The sequence below is a fragment of the Nicotiana tabacum genome, chromosome 22 (assembly GCF_000715075.1).
Source record: "Nicotiana tabacum cultivar K326 chromosome 22, ASM71507v2, whole genome shotgun sequence".
NCBI lineage: Eukaryota > Viridiplantae > Streptophyta > Magnoliopsida > Solanales > Solanaceae > Nicotiana > Nicotiana tabacum.
This window is the reverse complement of record NC_134101.1, coordinates 231,762,912-231,788,295: the sequence shown is the minus strand read 5'-3', so window position 1 is coordinate 231,788,295 and position 25,384 is coordinate 231,762,912. Positions and strand designations below refer to the sequence as shown.

General features: G+C 38.5%; 1 protein-coding gene and 1 pseudogene across 1 annotated transcript; both read left to right on the top strand.

The window, feature by feature from the left end:
* The first annotated feature begins 4,933 nt into the window (after positions 1–4,933).
* LOC142176318 (uncharacterized) lies at positions 4,934–11,263 on the top strand. Its single transcript, XM_075243451.1, has 3 exons — positions 4,934–5,030; positions 5,385–5,662; positions 11,249–11,263. The coding sequence occupies exons 1-3, from the start codon at positions 4,934–4,936 to the stop codon at positions 11,261–11,263; spliced, it is 390 nt and encodes a 129-aa protein (XP_075099552.1).
* On the top strand, positions 11,060–25,089 carry LOC107806509 (putative disease resistance RPP13-like protein 1; annotated as a pseudogene).
* Positions 25,090–25,384: the final 295 nt, after the last annotated feature.

Sequence of the window (25,384 nt, the reverse complement as noted above, 5' to 3'; positions counted from 1 at the left end):
TGGATCCTCCCCACTTACACCACATAGACTGAGCCAATCAAGGATCAATATGTGTGAAAATCCATGCTACTCTCCATCATCCACGACAATCATGCAAGCCATGATGACAAATACTTCATATGTGGAGGAGAAATTGGCAAACTTGACGGAAGCAATCGCTGGCTTGACCAAATGCATGCAAAATCAAGAGGCTAGAATTGATAAGCTAACAGACAGGGTGAGAATCTTGATGGAAGAGGAATCATCCATGCACCCGACAAACTCCCAGAAGTTTAAGAGATTGATCCTCCCCCAAGACAAGCAGCATCCACTAAGGCTATCCCTATTTCATCTGAAGGGATGGTTCCAATCGATCAGCTGAAGGAGTTCATTGAAGGAACCATTAAGAACAAATATGAAGTCGCTGCCAAATCCTCCCTTACATATGCAAAGTCGTACACTGCAAGGGTCGATATGTTGAAGATGCCTGCTGGCTATCAACCTCCAATGTTTCAACAGTTTGTTGGTAAAGTAACCCAAAGCAACATGTTGTGCACTTTGTGGAGACGTGCAATAATGGTGAGACTTATGGAAATTACCTCATCAAGTAGTTTGTCCGCTCGCTAAAAGGAAATACTTTTGACTGGTACACGGACCTCGAGGCTGGATCTATCGATAGCTGGGATCAACTAGAGCAAGAGTTTCTCAATCGCTTTTATAGTATGAGACGTACTGTGAGTATGATAGAACTTACAAATACTCGTCAACAAAAGGAGGAAGCAGGAAGCAGTTATCGACTTTATCAATCATTGGAGGAATGCAAGCCTTAACTGCAAAGACAGGCTTAGTGAAGCTTCAGGCATAGAGATGTGCATCCAAGGCATGCATTAGGGATTGCGCTACATCTTTCAAGGCATAAAGCCTGGCACATTTGAAGAACTTGCAACTCGTGACCATGACATGGAATTGAGCATGACCTCCGCTAGAAATGAAAGACTGCCCATCTATGAACCTCGCAAAGGGAATGACAAGCAAGAAGTCAGGAAGTGGGGCAAGTTCGTACCCAAGTCTGAAAGCAAAGAAGCTATGAATGCCAACACGTCACCTGTGAAGTTCACGATGAAGGAGAGCAAGAAGAAAAGTATGAAATCCACTTCTTTTCATGATAAGCCAAGTGGGAAGCTGACTCTAAAAGAAATGCAAGAGAAGGAGTACCCATTTCTCAATTCTGATGTGCCAGCCATTTTCGAAGAACTCCTCGAGTTAAATCTTATTGAGCTTCCGGAGATGAAGCGACCAAATGAAGCTGGGAAAACAAATGACCCAAATTACTACAAATATCACCGACTTGTAAGCCACCCTCTGGAGAAGTGCTTTGTCTTCAAGGATAAAGTTATGGACTTGGGTCGCAAAAAGAAGATCGCGCTTGAAGATGAGAAAGCAAGCACAAACCAAGTCTCTATCACCTTTGGCTCATTCAATCCGGATGAATTATGTGGTTTTAAAGAAAGTAAAGATGAAGAATTACTAGAGATCAACAAAGCTGAAGTCAATGAACCTGATGATGATGAAGGTTGGACATTGGTGACTCGTCGTAGGCACCACAAAAGGAGCCCACGAAAAGAATCAATAGAACAACCAACAAGGAAAATGCTGGTGAAAAGACCAAGGAGATGGAATCCAGTTAAATATTTGAAGAAAGCAAAAGTGGAGGTGCACCATCCTCAAAAGCCACGACATCCAGTGACCTTGGAGGAGTTCTTACCAAGTTGGTTCCGCACGAAGATTTCCGATGAGGGCATTGATGCCTCTTGTTGCCATGCTGACAAAGGAGAAGAAAAGAGTGATGACCTACCATTGGCAACAGCTTCGGAAAAGCCCATCGACTCCACTCCTCAAGAAGTTAATGCTTGTGAGAAAAAGCTCATGTTCACAAATGACGATCTTTTGCTAGGTGACACTCCTCATAACCGCCCATTGTACCTGGTTGGCTATATGCGCGATGAAAGGGTAAATCGAATTTTGGTTGATGGAGGATCCTCAGTGAACATTTTGCCAATCCACACTGTGAAAGAACATGGTATTCCCATGAACAAACTCTAAGAAAGTCGTGTGATAATCCAAGGATTCAACCAAGGGGGGCAAAGAGCCATAGGCGCAATCAGGTTGGAAATCACCATTGAAGATATGCAATCAAGTGCATGGCTACATGTGATCGATGCAAAGACTTCATACAACGTCTTGCTTGGAAGGCCTTGGATACATGAGAATAAAGTGGTTCCATCTACCTACCATCAATGTTTGAAATACTATGAGGGTGAAGTCGAGAAGAAGATAGTTGTTGATGATGAGCCATTCACCGAGGCTGAATCACATTTTGCCGATACAAAGTTCTACTTGAAGAATCGCATTATGAAGGAGCTAAAAGTTGATGGTGGCATGAAAAGAAAGAATGACGAGCCCATAACTAAAAGAGATGAGGTAACTATTGGTAAAGCCAAAGCTGTTACTGAGGAGGTACATGCAAACATGAATAAATCTCATAAAGGGGATATTGCCTCTTATGGCAAAAAAATAAGTCGTGTGCTCCAATATGTCCCTAAAAGGAATAAAGATGAAGGTGAATCATCTAATCTCCAAGCTAACATACTAAAGGAATTAACTCTTTCGGTCAAATGAATTGAGGTAGTAAAGTCGTCCTCAATGCCGCTTGCAGGGTTTGTGGCCCAAAATCGTTTGCAGAATCTCCCTACAAGGCGAAAAGATAAAGGTTTTGATCCAAATGCTTACAGGCTATTTGCAAAAGCTGGATACAATCTTAATGAGCCGTCAAAGTTAGGGAAGCTACCATCAGAAGCTGCAACGAGACAACCACGTGAAGGTTTGGGATACAAGCAACCGTCACCAGTGCGCATCTCAATAAGAAGGGTGAGTAGCAATTACATCACTGTAGAAGACGAATCTGCCGCTTCTAACAGGCCTTCTGTGTTTGACCGACTTTGGAAAATCAACTGTGAGAACTTTCGTATTTGAGAGATTGGGTCCATTAAAAAAGGGGAACAAGTTCTAGAGAAATTTTCAAAGCATAAGAACACCCGCTCCACCCAAGATCCAGAAGATCTCTAATGATTTCCAAAGTTTGGTTCCTTCAAGAATGAGGCGACAAACAAAACTCGTGGTTTCATGTGAAGAAGTACTAAAGGTAAAACAATATACTGTGGTCTACACTAAGGAACGTGACGAAGATGAAGAAAGTGTAGGTTCTTCGTATCATGTCACTGTAAAAGGCGAGAACGGTGTTCCGTCTTCGATGGAGAATAATACAGAATTGGAGCATGTTTCACCGTGTTATCACATATCCTTCAATGATGGGGACCCTCAAGGAGATGAAGATGCGAAAGATGCTCCACCTAAAATTGAAGAAGGAGTGAAGACGATAGTTGATGCCTTAAAAGGAGCCAACCTTGGAACCGATGAAGAGCCAAGACCCACCTACCTAAGTGCTTTACTAGAAGCTGATGAAGAGAGCACTTATATTGAGTTACTCAAGGAGTTTAGGGACGTCTTCGCTTAGAGTTACAAAGAGATGCCTGGCTTGGACCCGAAAGTAGCAGTCCATCACCTTGCAGTAAAAAATGGTGCTCGCCCTATTAAACAAGCTCAAAGGCATTTTAGGCCGGACTTGGTTCCCTTGATTGAAACAGAAGTTAACAAACTCATCGAATCTGGCTTTATTCGTGAAGTTAAATACCCAACATGGGTTTCAAGTATTGTCCCTATAAGGAAGAAAAATGGCCAGATTCGAGTGTGCGTTGACTTTAGGGATCTTAACAATGTGTGTCCGAAAGATGAGTTCCCGCTTCCCATTCCAGAACTGATGATCGATGCTACTATTGGGTACGAGGCAATGTCATTTATGGATGGTTCATCGGGCTATAACCAAATACACACAGCACCAAAAGATGAAGAGCTTACTGTATTCCGTACCCCAAAGGGTATTTATTGCTACAAGGTAATGCCTTTTGGCTTGAAGAACACTGGTGATACTTACCAAAGGGCTATGCAGAATATTTTCGACGATCTTCTCCACAAGAATGTTGAATGCTATGATGATGACTTGGTGGTAAAATCAAGAGAGAAGGGCAACCACTTGAAGGACTTGAGGATGGTATTTGAATTGCTCCGGAGATTCCAACTTAGGATGAATCCATTGAAATGTGCCTTTGGAGTTACTTCTGGAAAGTTCCTTGGTTTTATTGTCCGACATCGAGGGATCAAAATTGATCAAGCCAAAGTGGATGCCATTTTGAAAATGCCTGAGCCTTGGGATATCCATGAATTGAAAAGTCTGTAAGGAAAGTTAGCGTACCTTAGGAGATTCATCTCGAACCTAGCTGGGAGGTGTCAACCATTCAGTCTCCTTATGAAGAAAGGTGACCCTTTCAGATGGGACCAAGCGTGCAGTAATGTCTTCGAGAGAATTAAATCCTACTTGATAAATCCTCCAGTTTTAACAGCCCATATACCTGGAAAGCCATTGATACTATACATTGCGGCACAAGAAAGGTCTGTTGGAGCACTGTTGACCCAAGAAAATAGTGAAGGGAAAGAAAACTCTCTTTACTACTTGAGCAGGATGATGACACCGAACGAGCTGAATTATTTGCCAATTGAAAAGTTGTGTTTGGCGCTAGTCCTCTCAATTCAAAAGTTGAAGCACTACTTTCAAGCTCATGTTGTTCGTCTTGTTTCTAAGGCAAATCCCATCAAGTTCGTGATGTCAAAACCTGTCCTTAGTGATCGACTAGCAAGGTGGTACCTACAGTTTCAACAATTTGAAATCTTGTACATCCCTCAAAAGGCTATAAAAGGACAAGCGTAAGCGGACTTCTTGGAAGATCACCCTATACCTGATGATTGGGAGCTAATTGATGAACTAACTGATGAGGACGCCATGGTCATCGAAGTTCAGCCTCCATGGAAGATGTACTTTGATGGTGCTGCACATCGCGGAGAAGCTCGTGCTGGTATGGTATTTGTCACTTCTCAAGGTGAAGTTCTGCCCTACTCTTTTATGTTGATACAACTCTGCTCTAACAACGTTGTTGAGTATCAAACACTAATACTTGGGATCGAAATGGCTGTCGAAATGAAGCGGTTGTAATTGCAAGTCTTTGGTGACTCTCAATTAGTGGTCAATCAACTTTTAGGTAGTTATGAGGTCAAAAAGCCTAAACTATGCCCATATCATGATTACGCTAAAACGTTAATGGGGTGGCTCGGTGATGTGACTATTCAGCATGTGCCAAGGAAAGAAAATAAGAAGGCGGATGCTTTAGCTGCCCTAGCTTCATCTTTAACCCTGCCTGATCAAGCGTAAGTTACTATCTGCTAAAAATGGGTAGTACCACTGCCAAGTGATGCTGAAGGTGAAGAAAATGAACTCAAGCATCTTGTTACTGTTTCTGAAGTCGAGAGAGAAGAATGGAGACAACCCATTATCGACTACTTGTGCTATGGGATAATTCCAGAAAATTCGCAGAGAAGAACTGAAATCTATCGTCGTGCACCTCGCTTCCTTTACAACAAAGATACCCTATACAAAAGATCATTCGAGGGGGTAATCTTGCGATGCTTAGGGGAAGATGAAGCACTCCAAGCTTTGCAAGAAGCGCATTCTAGGGTATGTGGGTCACACCACTCTGGACAAAAGCTCCACTTTCATATAAAAAGGATGGGATATCATTGGCCAACGATGGTAAAAGATTGCTTGGACTATGCTCAAAGATGCAAGGCTTGTCAATTCCATGCGAATTTTATTCACCAACCTCCTGAAGTGTTGCACTCGACTGTGGCATCCTGGCCATTTGATGCTTGGGGATTGGATGTTGTTGGACCACTTCCAAAGTCCTCTAGTGGGCACCTATACATCCTGGCTGCAACCGACTACTTCTCAAAATGGGTTGAAGCTGTTGCTCTCAAGGAAGTAAAGAAGGAAAATATTGCAAATTTCATCCGAGTAAACATTATTTATCGCTTTGCCATTCCTCGCTATATAATAACGGATAATGGAAAACCATTCGATAATAGGTTGATGAACAAGATTTGTGATCTCTTTGGCTTCAAGCAACGTAACTCTTCGATGTATAATGTTGCCGCCAATGGTCTTGCTGAGGCATTCAACAAAACTCTATGCAACTTACTAAAAAGTAGCCGTCTCCAAATCCAAATGAGATTGGAATGACCGTATGGAAGAAGCACTATGGGCATATAGGATGACTCACCGCACGCCAACACAAGCGACTCCTTATTCACTGGTTTATGGAGTCGAAGCCGTCTTGCCACTTGAGCGTCAAATACCTTCATTACGACTGGCTATTCAAGAAGGAATCACTGATGAAGAAAATGCTCGACTTCGATTAGCAGAGTTAGAGTCTCTTGATGAGAAGAGGTTGGGAGCTCAACAGAGTCTTGAATGTTATCAAGCTTGATTGTCTCACGCCTTCAATAAAAGAGTTCGTCCGAGATCCTTTCAAGTAGGAGATCAAGTCCTTGCCATACGAAGACCCATAATTACTTCCCACAAACTTGTAGGGAAGTTCACTTCAAAATGGGATGGGCCATATGTTATACAAAAAGCTTACTCAAGTGGGGATTACAAGCTGGTTGATGCAGATGGCATGAGAATCGACCCTATCAATGACAAGTTTTTGAAGAAGTATTATCCTTGAAGTTACAACGCTCCTTGACGCATGAGCCTAAACTGCATGTTGCTGCACTCCTGGCCCGCATGAGTCTAAACTGTGTACGGCCCTACAAGAAAAAAAGAGTCCGCTAGGTTGAAAACTTCGAAAGAGGCGGCCTAGGCAAAAGTTAGGACATATAAAAAAAATCACCCAGTCTGAACTACGGTATGACTTGATCCTCTTCACCGAGGTATGTAGGCAGCTTAGAGTTTCATTCTAAGTTTAGTCGCATAAGTTCAAAAGATATATATTGCCCCGATTGTTGTTCAAATGAAGTATGAATGAATATAAGATCAAGCTGAAACGCCATCCTCCTGTTGAACTTTGATCTCATTTGATTTAAAGGGGGCAACCCTCCATGGTAAATTGATATTTTCAATGGGCCGATTTTAGGAAGATGTCAAGTATTTGCATTGAAGTCCAGGGATTCTCTATATCTTCAGGTTCTCCAAACCTTCAAGTTTGTTGGTCTCCAAGTCCGCCCTATGCCTTAAAAAAAGGGGGAAGAGAAGAGATGCGTCAAAAGTATAAGGAAAAGATTGTTTGGCACTATGTTTCAAATTCAGCGAGACTTGAATCCAACATATTTGTGAGAATATAGCTCTTAAATTCCGATTTATGGAAAGTAAGACATCTTCTGATCTCGAGGCTTCCATACCAAGATACAAAAGTTTTGGTGAAGTCGCGCAATCTGAAATCGTCAGCGTGTCAGAATTTTATGTTGACTTTGGAATATTATCTGAAACTATTCTTAAAATATTAAATTTTTGAATTTTGGATATGTTAGATATCTTGAAGTCTATTTTGCACAAAATCAAACGGTTCATAATTTCGATGTTTCTGGACCAAGATATATATTTTTTGGTAAGACTGTGCAAATCTGGAATTGATAGCGTGGTGCAATATAAAGTTGAATTCAGAATACTGTCTGGGATGATTCTGAAGTTGTTTGATTGATAATTTTGGATATGTTCTAGATCTTGAAGTCTAGTTTTTAATAAATCAAACTGTTTATAATTTCGACATTCCTACACCAAGATATGATTTGTTTTTGTGAGATTGCACATATCTGGAATTGATAGCATGGTGCAATATAAAGTTGAATTCAAAATACTATCTGAGACGATTTTGAAGTTGTTTGATTAATAATTTTGGATATGTTCTAGATCTTGAATTCTACTTTTCAAGAAATCAAACGGTACATAATTTTGACGTTTCATCACCAAGATATGTATTTTTTGGTGAGATTGCGCAAATCTGGAATTGATAGCATGGTGCAATAGAAAGTTGATTTCAAAATATTGTCTGGTATGATTCTGAAGGTGTTTGATTCTAAGTTTTGGATATGTTTTAGATATTGACTTCTAATTTTCGAGAAATCAAACGGTTTATTATTTGGACTCTCCCAAGATAAGATATGAATCTTTCATTACAAGCGCGTAAAGCGGAAAATTATGCAACTAAGATAAATGTCGGGCAATGTAAAGCAAAAGAGAAGCAATCTTATTTAAGATGAAATAAATATCCACTAGGCCAACCTAATATAAAGAAAAAAGGGAGATAATGCTAATAGCCTAATCTAAACAAAACTTGTAGTTGATCAATTCTTGACAGCTAGTCTCCAAGTTCTTCTTCTTTTTCTCCAAATTGGCCGAATCATCAACAACCAACAAATTTACGTTGTCATATGAAGAGACCTCAGTCTTGGCAGTTGAAATTTTTGCCTGATTCTCTTCAACCTCCTTTTGAGTCGCTTCTATAACACCTTCGAGGTTCTCCCTCTCTTGCTGTAATGTCTGCAACTTCTTCACAACTCTCTTCAGTTTCTTTTCACTAGAGGAAACTTTCTTGACTTTCTCACTTGCTTCAAGTTTGAACGATTCGAGACGCTTTGGAAATCAGCTCTAGCTTCTCATCTTCACTTGTCTTATCAGCCATATTGGATCGTTGTTGGTCATATGATGCGGCAAGTTCAAAAAGAGAATTCAGTAAACCTTCTAATGGAGAAAGATCCAAAATATTCGTCTTCTTCATATCCTCGAAAATCTCAATAATTTTCTCCCTATAAGATGAGAGCAATTCCGGACAAGTTTTGAAGAGCCTATTGCAAATATCCTCCCAAAGTCCCAAGATGAATTCCTTTTTGCGATTAAAAAAATGCTTTTTCCTTCAAATATAGATACCGTCTTATTTGTCATCGGTGGAATGCGAGTTATCTCGTTTGGAGTTTGTATTTTTAGGGATTTGTCATGAGGAAGAGATGACGCCTTTGAAGATGACTTCACTTTACACGTAGGCCCTCCAATAGATTCATCACTCATTTGCGGCTTGTCGTATGGGGATACCATTAGATGCCCAATGGCGTTTAACTGCATAAAGAACGGGCAAAGAAAGTAAGTAATTTATAGTGAGCTACTCATAAAAAAAAAGGAAAAGGCGAGGTGATTGTATTTTATCTCTTTGTTACAGGCTGTATGCGTTCTTGAGGGACTATCAACACTTTGAACCTCTACGACCTCTACTGGGTTAGGCCGTTTCCTTTTCCAATTTTGATCTTCATTGGTACTCTGGCTTGTATCTTGAGGAACTCGCGTGCTAACTAGAAGAATGGGAGGGTGTTTCTCTATATCTGTTGAAGTGCACACTGTAGACATGTGATTTTTGACCCTCCCCAAGATTTTTCATATTTTACCACGTAAATATTTAATTTAGGCCTAATATAGCTATTTCAACTAATTTTTACCCTTTTACTTTATTTTATTACAAGAAAAATAAAAATTACAAAAATTGTTCCATTAATGTTTAGTCATTTTTAATCTTGAAAAATACCAAAAAATAGTTTATTTTAACGGCTAGTCTTAATAGTTATTTTACTTAAGTAGGATTAATTAATAAATGAGATCGCATTTTTGATCTCGTTCGCAGGGAAAGAATAAAACTTGGGCTCAAGCAACCAACTTTTAGGCCTAATTTTGGACCTAGCCCATAATTTTCAAGCCCATAATTCCTAGGCCCATACCCCTAACCTAATTCCTACCCCTATATAATAGTACCTAATGCCTAAATAGAGGGCTACACCTAAAAACCTTACTAATCCGGCCGTTTCCTCTCAAACACCATTATCAGATTTTGGTCTCCTTCTTCACAAGATACAAAAACAAAGAAAGGAACCATAGAAAAACTAGGAGAAGTTCAGCCGTAGTCTATGGAGACCTTTCTATTATGACTTGTGTGTGCGGTAGAGTTTGATTTTCGAAAGATTCAGGATTAAATTGAAAGAACAATTCTCATTTTTGAAGCTTAAATTAAAAGAGTTGACCGGAGTTTGACTTTTGAGCAAACGGCTTCGGAATGGAGTTTTGATGATGTCATTAGCTTTGTATGGTGATTTCGGACTTAGGCGTATGTCCGGATTTGGATTGGGAACTCCCTAGGACAATTCGACGCATCTTGGCGAAAGTTGGAAAATAGAAGTTTTTTTTGAAAAGCTCGACCGAAGGTCGGATTTCGACTCCGAAAAATGAAACAGCTCCATTATGTCATTTATGACTCGCGTGCAAAATTTGATGTTATTCCGTATTAATTTGATACGTTTTGGCGCAAAATATAGAAGTTGGAAGATTTAAAAACTCATAATTCGATTCCTCAGCTTAATATATTTTAACTCATACTAGAACCGCTAATATGCATCTTATATTCTCAAGCTCTAATAGTTTCGAAAACATGATATCAAAGAATTCCAAGATTTAGATTTGTCAAGTTATGCTGAAACTGTCACTAATAACAATTAGCTACCACATATAACAGATCAATAATTTCTTTAGAGACAGAAACAACACTATTAAAATTTAAAGCCAACCTTAATTATTTTCCTACCATTGTTTACAACCTGAAAGAGGATATTGAAAGAAAATTATTTACAACCTCACAGAAATTTAAACTTGGAAAAATGATAAGAAAAGGAACATTATTTTCCAGAATGTATAGTGTAGAGTATCTCATAGGAATTTCAGCAATAATTTAAGGGTCATTTAAATTTCTAAAACAGTTTCATGATATGAGCAAAATGCACACCTAACACATACCCCACAACAATTAGGCTGTCCTCTCTTGCCTCAAGTATTAAATACGTTATTAGGACAAACATCTGCACACATTCCTAATCTCCTCTATAGGTAACAAATTAATATACAGTATTACTTTTTCATGATATCATCACACCTAACACATACTCCACAGCAATTTACATCATGTCCCCTCTTGCCTCAATAATTCTATGAATAGTTAATTCCATTATAAAGTCTTTGTCTTTTTGTTTGTTAAAAAGTCTTGCTTTTTGAAAAGAAAGAAAGAGAGATATAAGATCTTTTAAGAAGCACACGCCAGCTATTATATACTTTGAGCATTCTTGTTCATATTACTCTTAGCATTGAACAGGTAAAACTAAGACTATTTTTAAGATTGAAATACTAATCCTCTCCAAGTTCTTAATCATTTTATGATTTTCTTGTTTTGCTTTGCAGGTTCAGCAAAACTAAGGTCTTCTAAGAAGCACAAGTTAATTTTGCTAAAGAACGGACTAAGCTAGCATATACTCTAAGCATTAAACAGGTAAAACTAAGAGTATTTTTAGATAGAATTATTAATCTTCTGCAAGTTCTTGATCATTTTGTGATTTTCTTGATTTGCTTCGGAGCTTTCAGAAATGGAGATTGGCTTAGCAGTTGGTGGTGCATTTCTATCTTCAGCTTTGAATGTTCTCTTTGATAGGCTTGCTCCTCAGGGTGAGCTGCTGAAGATATTTCAAAGGGGCAAGCATGATGTTGGACTGTTAAAGAAGCTGAGGCTGACTTTGCTTGGTCTTCATGCTGTGCTAAGTGATGCAGAGAATAAGCAGACATCAAATCGATACGTCAACCAGTGGCTTAATGAACTTCGGGATGCTATGGACAGTGCTGAAAACTTAATAGAAGAAATCAATTATGAAGTTCTGAGAGTTAAGGTGGAAGGTCAGCATCAAAGTAATGCAGAAGCAAGCAACCAGCAGGTAAGTGACCTCAACTTGTGCTTGAGTGATGGATTTTTTCTTAACATAAAGGAGAAGTTGGAAGGCACCACTAAAACATTGGAGGAGTTGGAAAAGCAAATTGGTAGGCTTGGCCTAAAGGACTATCTTTTTTCCGGTAAACAAGAAACTAGAGTACCTACAACATCTTTGGTTGATGAATCTGATATCTTTGGTAGGCAGACTGAAATACAGACATTGGTTGACCGTTTATTGTCTGTTGATGCCGATGGAAAAACATATAGTGTAATTCCTATTGTTGGAATGGCGGGGGTTGGTAAGACAACACTTGCTAAAGTTGTTTACAATGACGAGAAGGTAAAAGACTATTTTGATTTGAAAGCTTGGTTTACTTCAAGAAATTGGCTCATTTGACATGAAGGACGATAACAATCTTAATCAACTTCAAATCAAATTGAAGGAAAGCATAAAAGGGAAAAAGTTTCTTATTGTTTTAGATGATATTTGGAATGAAAACTATATCGAGTTGGATGAATTGAGAAATCCTTTTGCACAAGGAGAAATTGGAAGTAAGATCATTGTGACGACGCGGAAGGAGAGTGTTGCCGAGATGATGGTTAGTCGGCCAATTATCATGGAGATTCTTTCTATCGAATTCTCTTGGCCATTATTCAAAAGACATGCATTTGAAAATAGGGATCCCAAGGAACATCCGGAACTTGAAGAGGTAGGCAAACAAATTGCCAAAAAGTGCAAAGGTTTACCTTTAGCACTAAAGACACTTGCTGGTTTGTTACGGTCCAAATCAGAGGTTGAAGAGTGGAGACGCATTTTGAGAAGTGAAGTATGGGAGCTGCCAGAAAATGACATATTACCAGCATTAATGTTGAGATACAATGATCTTCCCGTGCATTTGAAGCAATGCTTTTCCTATTGTGCAATATTTCCGAAAGATTATCCATTTCGAAAAAAACAAGTCATTGAGTTGTGGATTGCTAATGGTCTAGTACAGGGGTTGCAAAAAAATGAAACGTTTGAAGATTTAGGCAACCTATTCTTTCTCGAGTTGCAATCAAGATCACTTTTCGAAAGGGTCCCAGATTCTTCTAAAATTAATGCAGAGGAATTCTTAATGCATGACCTTGTTAATGATTTGGCCCAAGTTGCATCTTCAAAACTTTGTGTTAGGTTGGAAGAGTACCAAGAGTCTCATATGTTGAAACGAAGTCGACACGTGTCCTATTCAATTGGCTATGGTGACTTTGAAAAGTTGAAACCTCTCTACAAATTGGAGCAGCTGAGGACATTGCTTCCAATCAACGACAACTATCATCAATCTCTAAGCAAGAGGGTGTTGCATAATATATTGCCAAGACTAACATCCTTAAGGGCACTATCATTGTCACGTTATGCTATTGTGGAGTTGCCGAATATCTTGTTTATTGAATTAAAGCTCCTAAGATTTTTGGACCTTTCTTGGACAAAGATAAAGCAGTTACCAGATTCCTTTTGTGTACTCTTTAACTTAGAGACACTTCTCTTATCATCTTGTGAATTCCTTGAGGAGTTACCGCAACTGATGGAAAAGTTGATAGACTTGCGCCACCTTGATATTAGCGGTACTTCTCGCTTGAAGATGCCGCTGCATCTGAGCAAGTTGAAAAGCATTCGTGTGGCGGATGTGGAACATATTGAAAAGTTATCATTGGAGTGGACTGCAAACAGTTCACAGAACGAAAGAGACATACTTGGTGAGCTACATACAAATCCAAACAAAAAAGAACTTGAGATCAACGGATATAGAGGGACAAATTTTCCAAATTGGCTAGGTGATTATTCATTTTCTAAGCTGGTGGAATTGTCTCTATGCAATTGCGAGGACTGTTATTCCTTACCAGCATTAGGACAACTTCCTTCTCTGAAATTCCTTACCATTAGAGGGATGCATCAAATAACAGAGGTGACTGACGAATTCTATGGTAGTTCGTCCTCCAAAAAGCCTTTTAACTCTCTTGAGCGACTTGAGTTTGCAGAGATGCTGGAGTGGAAGCAGTGGCACGTACTAGGGAATGGAGAAGAGTTTCATGTACTTCAGAATCTTTCAATTAAAAATTGCCCCAAGTTGATTGGAAAGTTGCCTGAAAATCTTTGTTCTCTGACAATATTAACAATTTTTGAATGTCCGGAACTCAATCTGGAGACACCTATTGAACTTTCAAGTCTAAAAAAGTTTGAAGTTAAAGGTTCTCCTAAGGTTGGAGTTCTTTTTGATCATGCTAAACTGTTTTTGTCTCAACTTCAGAGAATGAAACAGATAGTTGAATTAGATATTCACAATTGTCAGTCTCTTACCTCCTTGCCTTTTAGTAGTCTGCCAAATACTTTGAAGAAAATAGAGATAAAGCATTGTGGGAAATTGAAATTGGAGTCATCAGATGGTGATATGTTTCTGGAAAGATTGGAACTGAATAAATGTGATTCTATAGATGAGATATCACCTGAGTTGGTCCCACAAGCACGCTATTTGAGTGTAAGAAGTTGCCACAGCCTTACCATGCTTTTGATTCCCAGCGGGACTGAAGATCTCATAATTAAAAAATGTGAGAATCTTGAAATACTTTCGGTGGCTCAAACGACATCATTGTGTACTTTGCATATTAGAGGAGTAGCTAAAGTCGCTGCCAGAACATATGCAGGAACTTCTTCCATCTCTTAAGGAACTGATACTGCAGGAGTGTCCAGAAATAAAGTCCTTTCCTGAAGGAGGATTGCCCTTCAATTTAGAAGTCCTTCTGATCAAGTATTGCAAGAAACTGGTGAATGGCCGAAAGGAGTGGGGTTTACAGAGACTCCCCTGTCTCACAGAGTTACACATCTACCATCTTGACAGTGACGAAGACATTCTTGCTGGTGAAAATTGGGAGTTGCCTTCCTCTATTCGACGTGTTTGGGTATCCAATCTGAAAACATTAAGCAGCCAATTTCTCAAAAGCCTCACCTCTCTTCAACGTCTAGATACTTGTAGATTACCTCAAATTCAGTCACTGTTGGAAGAAGGGCTTCCCTCATCTCTTTCTGGGCTTATATTATTTGACCATGATGAGCTCCATTCACTACCAACCGAAGGTCTTCGACACCTCACCTCGCTTCAACGTCTAGAGATCACTCGTTGCCCTAAACTCCAATCTATTCCAATATCAGCGCTGCCCTCCTCCCTCTCTGAGCTGACCATCTGGAATTGTCGTTATCTCCAATCTCTTCAAGTAAAAAGAAAGCCTTCCTTCCTCTCTCTGCTGCCTATCTGTCGTTGCAATAATCTCCAACCTCTTCCAGAATCAGCGCTGCCCTCATCCCTGTCTAAGCTGAATATCTGGGATTGCCCTAAACTCCAATCTATTCTAGAATTAGCCCCGCCCTCCTCCCTATCTAAGCTGGTCATCACGAATTGCCCTAAACTCCAATCTCTTCCAGTAAAAGGGATGCCCTCTTCCATCTCTGAACTATATATTTCTGGCTGCCCATTGCTGAAACCACTCCTAGAATTTAAGAAGGGGGATTACTGGCCAAATATTGCTCAAATTCCCACCATATATATCGATGAGGAATACCTGTGATGATTAAAATGAAGGTGTTCTAACAGATGTAAGTTATTCTTTTTCTTTTTATCTTTTCAAGTAGCTTCTGTTGATCTCTATCTAATAACCCTCTGAAAGGTAATCCATACCATCATCAGAAATTACTAAAGAAATTATCACAAATAACCAAAATCAGTAACGGGAAAAAGAGCGAGAGAGAAAGAAAAAAAAAACCACAAACACACACAGTAAAAGTGGAAATTCAAGAAGGCTTACATAGGCGCCAAGAGGAGTAACAAACTATTTAAAATTCCTGCCCCAAGAAGAAAGGATAAATTAAAAACCTCATGATTGCTATCATGGACAATATCCAAGAAATTAAAGAAAAAAAAATTCAAGAAAATGAAAGTCCCACCAAATTCCTCTCGAGCACAAAAGGTGGAAACCAATATTAAGGTTATTATGTATTATCATCTGAACTCAACTTAGCAATTTTTTTTCTTTGTCAGGATTTTGGTAACTTCTTGTAAGCTATTACAACTCCTTACTCAGTTGATGAAACGAAAATTGTGCTGAAATTCTCTATTAAATAGGCAATGACCTCAACTGTGATCTGTTATCAGAATGTCAGTGAAGAATTATACTTCTCTTTTTGTGTGTAATTTGTCAGCATTACTTATCTTTAATCAGTCAGTGAAAAGGGCTAGTTATTTCTCTTTAGTAATCCACTGCTCTTAACTGTCAAAACTGGTCATTGTTTTGTGTATAGCTCAGATTGACACTAAGCTATACTTTTTACACGTTTTATGAAACTTGATTTGCTTCGAGTAATTCTTTCTCTACTGTGGATTAATCTGCATTAATTTGATGGTAGTGGTTTTAAGACTTCGCTCTGTTAAGATTTATTTGTTGTAAACAAAATCTTCTGCTTAAAGATTTTCACTTGATTGCACCACTTCCAGGTTTACTTTCCAACATATCTTAACAGATCGCAAATGCAATGTTTGACGAATGAAAACCAGTTTGCTAGGAGTCTCTCTAATGAATCAATAAATATTTGTACTCTTTTCCAGTTAAACCGGACCATGAACAATGTGATCTTCTTCTCTTAATTAAGAAGTATGATTCATCCTACTGTGTGAAGTTTCATTTCCAGTAGACCTATATCTCAGTTGCAATTCATGTATTCTTGATGAGTTTTCATCTAAATAGAAAATCATGTATTCTTATTCTTTCCCTTTTTCAGTGAGTCGAGCAAGGAGGAGATGGTTTAGAGTAATGCGCATCTCCACTATTGAATGCGAAGCTCTAACAGAATTCAAAGGTATACGCGGCACAAAGTTTGCCTCCTATCTATAAAAAATAGAAAAGTTTGCTTCCCAATATGATTATTGAATAGCAGCTTAGCAATTATTTTTATCAGGATTTGGGTAACAATATGCAAGCTATTACCGCTCTTAGCTCCATTGGTAAATCGAAAGTTATGCTGACATTCTCTATCAAATGGACAATTACCTTGAATGTGGTATGTCAGAAAAGTGTAAGTGAAGAAAAGTACTACTCTTTTGTGTGGAATTTGACAGTATTACTTCTCTTTGATCACTCTTAGAAAATTTTGTACGGCAGTTTCATATATCAGTTAAAAGAACTAGTCATTTCTATTCTCGATTAAATCATCTAGCTCGATTAAATAGGTCCATTTTGTTATGGCGGTGGATACACTAGCTCTGTGTATTATACATTTCAGTCTTGATTTGCTCTGCCTAAAGTTTGCTGCATTAACGTTCATTTTCTCTACCAAGTTCTTCAGCTTAAAAAATTTCACTTGATTGCACCACTTTAAGGTTTTCTTCCAACCTATCATGACAAATCACAAAGCATTGTCTGCCCGAACGGGAAATATTTTGCTAGAAGTCTGTCAAATTGATCAGTAAGTTTTTGTTCTCGTTAAATTGAAAGTTTTTCATCACCTACGACATTCAAATGTCCTGATTCCTGAAATCAATTGCAAAAAAAAAATAAAAAAAAAAATTAAAGTTGGTCCTCCTAAGCTTGGAGTTCTTTTTGATAATTGTTTATGTCCCAATTTTAGGGAATGAAGTTTTGTCGTCTCTTTCTGAGCTTGGATTATATTTACCATGATGAGCTCCATCGGCTACAAACAGTAGGTCTTAGGTGCCTTACCTGCTATCGATTTCAGACTGCAGTTGAAGTTTCACATTAAAGGCCTTTTTCTCAGTTTGAGAAAGAAAAAAAGCTGTGTAAGTATTAATTCTTATGTTGAGCATTTACAGTTTTGCCTAAATGATGGGAAAAGACTATGTCTTCTTCATTCTCTGCTGATTTTCAATCGTCCCAAGTTTTTTAGACCACATCTTGTTGCTCTGTATGGGAAGGAAAAGCTGGCCAGAGGATCTTGTCCCTCTCAATTTCATGGACACATGGTGAGTATCCGACAGTAAAAGTTATTCTTTTCTTTTTCAGTAGCTTTTTATTTTTTGTTACTTCTCTACGCTTGTTTTGTTAATTCTTTTTATTTGTAAAATCTTGTGGAGCAGTGTTAAATCTTGTGGATTCAAGGTCTCCCCGAGTACACCAAAGATATTCTCCTCCATCTCAGTATAGGTGTGGATGTAGGCAACATAAATGTTCAAGCAAAATTTTAACTGCAAATATAATTTCGTAGAATGTTTCAAATATCCGTCCATGTCCTCTTCAGTCTAGGTGGTGGCAGTCCTAAGTATACTTGTCTTCCATTGGCTTGCTTATCAATTGCTTGTCTTTTCTTATATTCTAGACTGCTATGCATCATTTATTTCTGTTGCAAAAATTTTAGTCCCTTCATTCCCCTTTTATACTCTCCCGTCACTTCCTGTATAACATGAATGGTTGTTTTGACTGGCATCAGTAACGCGATTTATCAGCCCTTTGATCGGTGAAAAATTTTAATCCTCAGAATTTAAATTGATTGACGGTCTGTTATGCTGACTGAAATTCTGTCCTTTTATTTCAATAATCTATTTTTTTAGTTAATTTGCATGCGATATCCTTTCCCTGGTAGCTGGATGTACTACAAAGAATAAGCAAAGGTTCTAATACAAAGGCAATCTCACTTTCTCAGTAAAGGTAGCCAAACCTTGAAAAGCTGGGCAGAGAGTTGTCAAGATTCAGTCTTAGTTATGTGAAATGCCGCCCTCAACGTCATGGATACATAAGATGACCCTGAATGTTCTTTAGCAGATGCTTCAGCCAATTCCCTTACAACGCTTTCCACTTCATCCCTCTTCACATCATTATCGATCTCCATTTCAACATCCCATTTAGTGACGGAAAACCAACAATTTGTTTGTTCTTCAGCGGAAAATGGCCAGCATATCATAGGCACTGCTTATACTTTCTAGCGTCGAATTCCATCCACTATGAGTCAAGAATCCTCCAATTGCCGGATCGCTAAGTACTTCTTGTGAACACCAACTAGCAAGCACACATCTGTTCTTCGTTTCTTTCACGAATTCGGGTGGAAGAATCGATGCATCACCTGAAACAATATCAGGTCTTATAATCCATAAGAATGTTTGCTGGCTGTTTGCAAGTCCCCAAGCAAATTCAATAAGTTAGTTACGAGTCATAACAGTAACGCTTCCAAAGTTAACATAAACAACACTTGGTGTAATTGTTGTAGTCAATGCACACTTGGTGAATTGTCCAAATCTGGTGCATCCTCGCCCACACTCATATCGTGTCGGATTGCTGTAAAGTGGTCGCCGTCTCTGTACATGTTGAATGCCAAAACTCCCACATCGGTGGAAGACCAAATTGGTTGGGATTTTTTCCCTATAAAAGGAGGCCTAATGTTTAGGATTTAAACACACATCTCATTTGTCTTCTTATCTTCTTAAGACATTTGTATCTTCTCTCTTTAGTATTATTTCACTTGTATTTTTGGAGTGGAATAAAATATTGGTTGTGTCCGAGGAGTAGGCAAAATTAGCCGAACCTCGTAAATTCTGGTGTTCCTTTTATTGTTGCTTTATTGTCTTATTTATTATTTGGTGGCTGTCATAATTTTTGGTATAGTAGTTGTGACTTATTCACACTATATACATTTGGCTTCCGCAACAATTGGTATCAGAGCCAAGGTACTGTCTAAGTATGCTCTGTGGTTGCAGCATAGTCTGATCTTCCACATCAGAAAAGATTTATCTTGGTAACTGAGTCAAGGTTCTGTCTGAGTATGCTCTGTGGTTGCAGCTTAGTCTGATCTTCTACATCAGAAAGGAAATAATCTTGATTTGTGTCGTCAGCTATTAAATAATATTTGTGTCAAATATGGGAGACAATAAACAAGAAGAATCTACATCAAGTGTCAACAATACGTCATCATTGGCATCTTCGCTTATGACAAGAATTGTGTCAAATGCGAAATTTGCGGTAGAAATATTTGACGGGTCCGGACATTTTGGGATGTGACAAGGCGAGGTTCTAGATGTTCTTTTATAACAAGGGCTAGATTTGGCCATTGAAGAAAAGAAACCAGATGTTATTGGAGAAGAAGATTGGAAGATTCTCAATAGTGTTGCTTGCGGTACCATTCGATCCTACCTTGCTAGAGAGCAGAAATATCCATACACAAAGGAAACTTCTGCAAGTAAATTATGGAAAGCACTGGAGGATAAATTTTTGAAGAAAAACAGTCAAAATAAATTGTACATGAAGAAGAGACTGTTTCACTTCACCTATGTTCCTGGTACCACGATGAATGAACATATCACCAGTTTCAATAAGTTGGTCACAGATTTGCAAAATATGGATACAACTTATGATGATGGTGACTTGGCCTTAATGTTGTTGGCGTCACTTCCTGATGAGTACGAGCACCTTGAAACTACTCTACTCCATGGAAATGACGAAGTTTCTCTCAGAGAAGTTTGTTCGGCTTTGTACAGCTATGAACAAAGAAAGCGAGAAAAACAGAAGGGCGGAGAAGGAGAAGCACTATTTGTGAGGGGTCGTCCTCAAAATCAAACGAGGACAAAGAAGGGAAGATCCAAGTCAAGATCCAGACCCAACAAAGATGAATGTGCCTTTTGTCGAGAAAAGGGGCACTAGAAGAAAGATTGTCCGGAGTTGAAGAATAAGGCCAAACATAACAATGGAAAGGCCATTATGGATTCAAATGTAGCTGATTGTGATGATTCAGACTTCTCATTAGTTACAACAGAGTCATCAACATCATCAGACATATGGTTGATGGACTCGGCTTGTAGCTATCATATGTGTTCCAACAGGGACTGGTTCGTGGATTTTCAAAAGGGAAAATATGGAGTCATCCACACAGCGGACAACAGCCCTCTTACCTCATATGGAATTGGTTCAATACGATTAAGGAACTATGATGGAATGATCAGAACATTAACAAATGTTCGATATGTACCGGATTTGAAGAAGAATCTCATCTCTGTAGGAGCCCTCGAATCAAAAGGGTTCAAAATCATTGCAGAAAATGGAGTGATGAGAGTATGCTCCGGTGCATTAGTGGTAATAAAGGCTAATTGGAAGAACAATAATACGTACCACTATCGTGACAGTACAGTTATTGGGACAGCGACAGTGACATCTAGTGACGACAAAGAGGCAGAAGCAACCAAGCTATGGCACATGCGCTTGGGACATGCTAGAGGAAAATCCTTGAAAACTCTATCAGATCAAGGATTGTTAAAAGGAGTAAAGGCTTGCAACTTGGAGTTTTGTGAGCATTGTCAAAGGGAAACAGACAAGGGTTAAATTTGGTACATCGATCCATAATACTAAAGGCATTTTGGATTATGTACACTCTGATGTTTGGGGTCCTTCCAAAACACCTTCATTGGGTGAGAAGCACTATTTTGTAACCTTTGTTGATGATTTTTCCCGAAGAGTGTGGGTGTATACAATGAAGAGCAAAGATGAAGTGTTGGGAATTTTTCTCAAATGGAAGACGATGGTGGAGAATCAAACAGGCAAGAAGATCAAGTGTATTCGCACAGACAATGGAGGTATATACAAAAATGATCATTTCAATAAGGTCTGTGAAAATGATGGCATCGTCCGACACTTCACTGTCAGACATACACCACAACAGAATGGAGTGGCGGAACGTATGAACCGGACCTTGCTGGAGAAGGTACGGTGTATGTTGTCCTATGCTGGCTTGGGCAAAGAATTTTGGGCTGAGGCAATTACATATGCATGCCACCTCATTAATCGCTTACCATCTGCTGCTATTAATGGCAAGACACCATTTGAAAAATGGTATGGAAAGCCTGTTGTAGATTATAACTCTTTGCACGTGTTTGGCTCAAATGCATATTATCATGTGACAGAGTCAAAATTGGATCCAAGGGCAAAGAAGGCTATTTTTATGGGAATTACTTCTGGAGTCGAAGGATATCGCTTATGGTGTCCTATGACAAAGAAAGTAATATTCAGCAGGGATGTTACCTTTGATGAATCTGCTATGGTAAATAAGGTAAAAGAAGATACCAAACAAAATGAAGATGCTTCTAAGCAGGTGGAGTTTGAGGAAAAATTTATTTTTCCTACACAAGAAGCAGAGGAGAAAACAAATGAAGATTATCCTCTAGAAGGAGAGCCAGTAAAGAAGATTCCAACTAAGGAACCTCAACAACAACTTGAATCAATAGCAACCAGCAGGCCAAAAAGGACAATAACGAAACCTGTTCGTCTCATAGAGGCGGTTGCTTGTGCAACCTCAATTGTAGCTGATGATGTTCCTACCACTTATAAAGACGCAGTCCAAAGTTCAGAAGAAGATAAGTGGAGGATTGCCATGAATGATGAAATACAGTCCCTTCATCAGAATCATATATGGAGATTGGCCAATCTCCCGAAGGGAAAGAAAGCAATTGGGTGCAAATGGGTATTTGCAAAGAAGGAAGGATTTCCTAACCAAGTAGATGTTCGCTACAAAGCAAGATTGGTGGCCAAAGGATATGCTCAAAAGGAGGGAATTGATTACAATGAAGTGTTTTCTCCAGTTGTAAAACATTCCTCCATTAGAATTATGTTGCCTTTGGTAGCACAATTAGATTTGGAACTAGTTCAGATAGATGTAAAAACTGCGTTTTTACATTGAAACTTGGAGGAGGAAATCTACATGACTCAGCCATAAGGATTCAAAGTTGCTGGAAAAGAAAATATGGTGTATAAACTTGAAAAATTATTGTACGGATTGAAACAATCTTCTAGACAATGGTACAAGCGATTTGACGAGTTTATGTTGCGGCAAGGGTACAAGAGAAGCAAATACGATCATTTTGTGTATTTGCACAAGCTTAAATATGGTTCCTTTGTATATCTTCTCCTATATGTTGATGATATGTTGATAGCTTTCAAGAATTTGGAAGAAATTGATAAGTTGAAAATTCAACTAAAGAAGGAGGTCGAGATGAAGGATTTAGGTGAGGCAAAGAAAATTCTTGGCATGGAGATAATAAGAGATAGGCGTTCAAAGAAACTCTGTTTATCTCAGAAAGAATATTTGAAAAGAGTACTACAACGTTTTGGCATAGATGAAAAGACTAAGCCAGTTAGTACTCCACTTGCTCCCCATTTTAAGCTAAGTACTACTATGTCGCCAAAGGATGAAGCTGAACGAGAGTATATGTCAAATGTACCATACGCAAATGCTGTTGATAGCATGATGTATGCAATGGTCTGTACGAGACCTGACATTTCACAAGCTGTTGGAGTTATTAGCAGATATATGCATAATCCAAGAAAGGAGCATTGACAAGCTGTGAAGTGGATTCTACGGTATATTCATAATACTGTAGATGTTGGGTTAGTTTTTGAGCAAGAATGCAATCAGTCTGTAGTTGGATATTGTGACTCAGATTTTGCCGGTGATCTGGACAAACGAAGATCAACTACTGGTTATGTGTTTACTTTTGCAAAAGCACCAGTTAGTTGGAAGTCTACTTTGCAGTCAACAGTTGCTTTGTCTACAACAGAGGCAGAGTACATGTCTATTACAGAGGCTGTGAAAGAGGCAATTTGGCTTCAGGGGTTGCTAAAAGAGCTTGGTGTTGAACAAAAAAGTATCACAATTTTTTGTGATAGTCAAAGTGCTATTCAATTAGTGAAGAACCAAGTTTATCATGCAAGGACGAAGCACATTGATGTTCGGTATCATTTCGTACGAGAAATCATAACTACAGAGAATCCTGCTGATATGCTGACAAAGGTGGTGACTGCGATCAAGTTTCAACATTGTTTGGATTTGATCAACATTGTTGAATACTGAAGATTGAAGATGAAGACATAACCAAAATTTGTTATTGAGAGAAAATTGAAGATGTGGAATTTTGCCAAGGTGGAGATTTGTTGAATGCCAAAACTCCCACATCGGTGGAAGACCAAATTGGTTGGGATTTTTTCCCTATAAAAGGAGGCCTAATGTTTAGGATTTAAACACACCTCTCATTTGCCTTCTTATCTTCTTAAGGCATTTGTATCTTCTCTCTTTAGTATTATTTCACTTGTATTTTTGGAGTGGAATAAAATATTGGTTGTGTCCGAGGAGTAGGCAAAATTAGCCGAACCTCGTAAATTCTGGTGTTCCTTTTATTGTTGCTTTATTGTCTTATTTATTATTTGGTGGCTATCATAATTTTTGATATAGTAGTTGTGACTTATTCACATTATATACATTTGGCTTCCGCAACAGTACCATCATCTGCCCTGGGACACAAGGAGAGCTGCACTTCTCCATCACTTCAGTATGCATCTGGTATGCCACCTAAAGTTCTATCCTCTTATTAACATAAGCTAAATGATTCTCCAGATAAATATTGTTATTTATTTTTTTAAACTTCTTTTGCTTTTTCAAGGTAAGTTGGTGCGGTTGTATCTGATAGCAAATACTGAGATTTTGTTAGTATTTGGATCTTTAGACAGTAGTTAATACATCAACTTTTAATATTCATAGATTTGGAGATCGTGAAGTTCCTTTCAAATTCTTTCCATTACTCAGCTTCGAGTGGCACCTCAGAACTAGGGGAAAGGCAAGGAAACATATGATACTCGGAATGATTTCAAGGTTAGATAACAAACAACGAGTCTGTCATGTTTTAGTTACCACGATATTTATATTTGTACTGGTAGTAGTTTTCAATTTACTCGTTAGACTTGACAGCATAACCAAGAAAGAGCCATCTCTTATTAGTTCTTTTGTTTCAGTCGATGCATATTAGCTGTTAAAGATATGATGCAGAATAACTTGGTAGTTTACTTTGAGGATTTCCTCCTTTGTTTTTCTACTAGTTGGATTTGGCCGTTGATACATTGTCTTTGTTGCAGTTGTTCAATCTTCTGCTTGTTGTTCTTAAACTCCAGTCAATTCATGGAATCACAAGGAAGAGCACGAATGGTCCGAAACATGCAATCTCTATTTCACTTTGCAGTAAGTTTAGCAATGATTATTGATTACTTGCCTAGAGGAATCAATCATGTACAGCTAATCAATCAGTTATGTTCAATACTGATTGGCTAAGTGTTTTAACATATCGTTTTCTTTTGTTTTCAGTTTGGTTTTTCTGAGCTGTTGAGAATGTAAAGCTGTTGAGATATTTAAGTTACTCTGAGAAGGGACGTGGCCTTTTTTGTCATGACCCAATTTAGGATCATGACCGGCGCTTAGGAGCAAGTGCTCCCAAGCAAGCCTCATCGATAATTTATAGAAAATCGGACATAGTTTTTCCTATTTTAGGACTATCCAAAAAGTTTTCCTGTCTCATAAATAATTAACAACCAACAAATATTCACCTAAATCAACCCCAATCTTCATGAACTAACAAACGAGTTTTCACCAACACTACCAACCTTATAAATAAGATAATACTAAGCCCATCTAAAAAAATACGGAAATAAAGTGCAATACTAGTAACTAGTCCAATTTAATAAATGAATACTAGTCGCTAGCTCAGTGGGTAATAACACTTAACCACAACCATTTTTTGATTGGGGACAAGTCATAAATACATGCTTGTATAATAAAA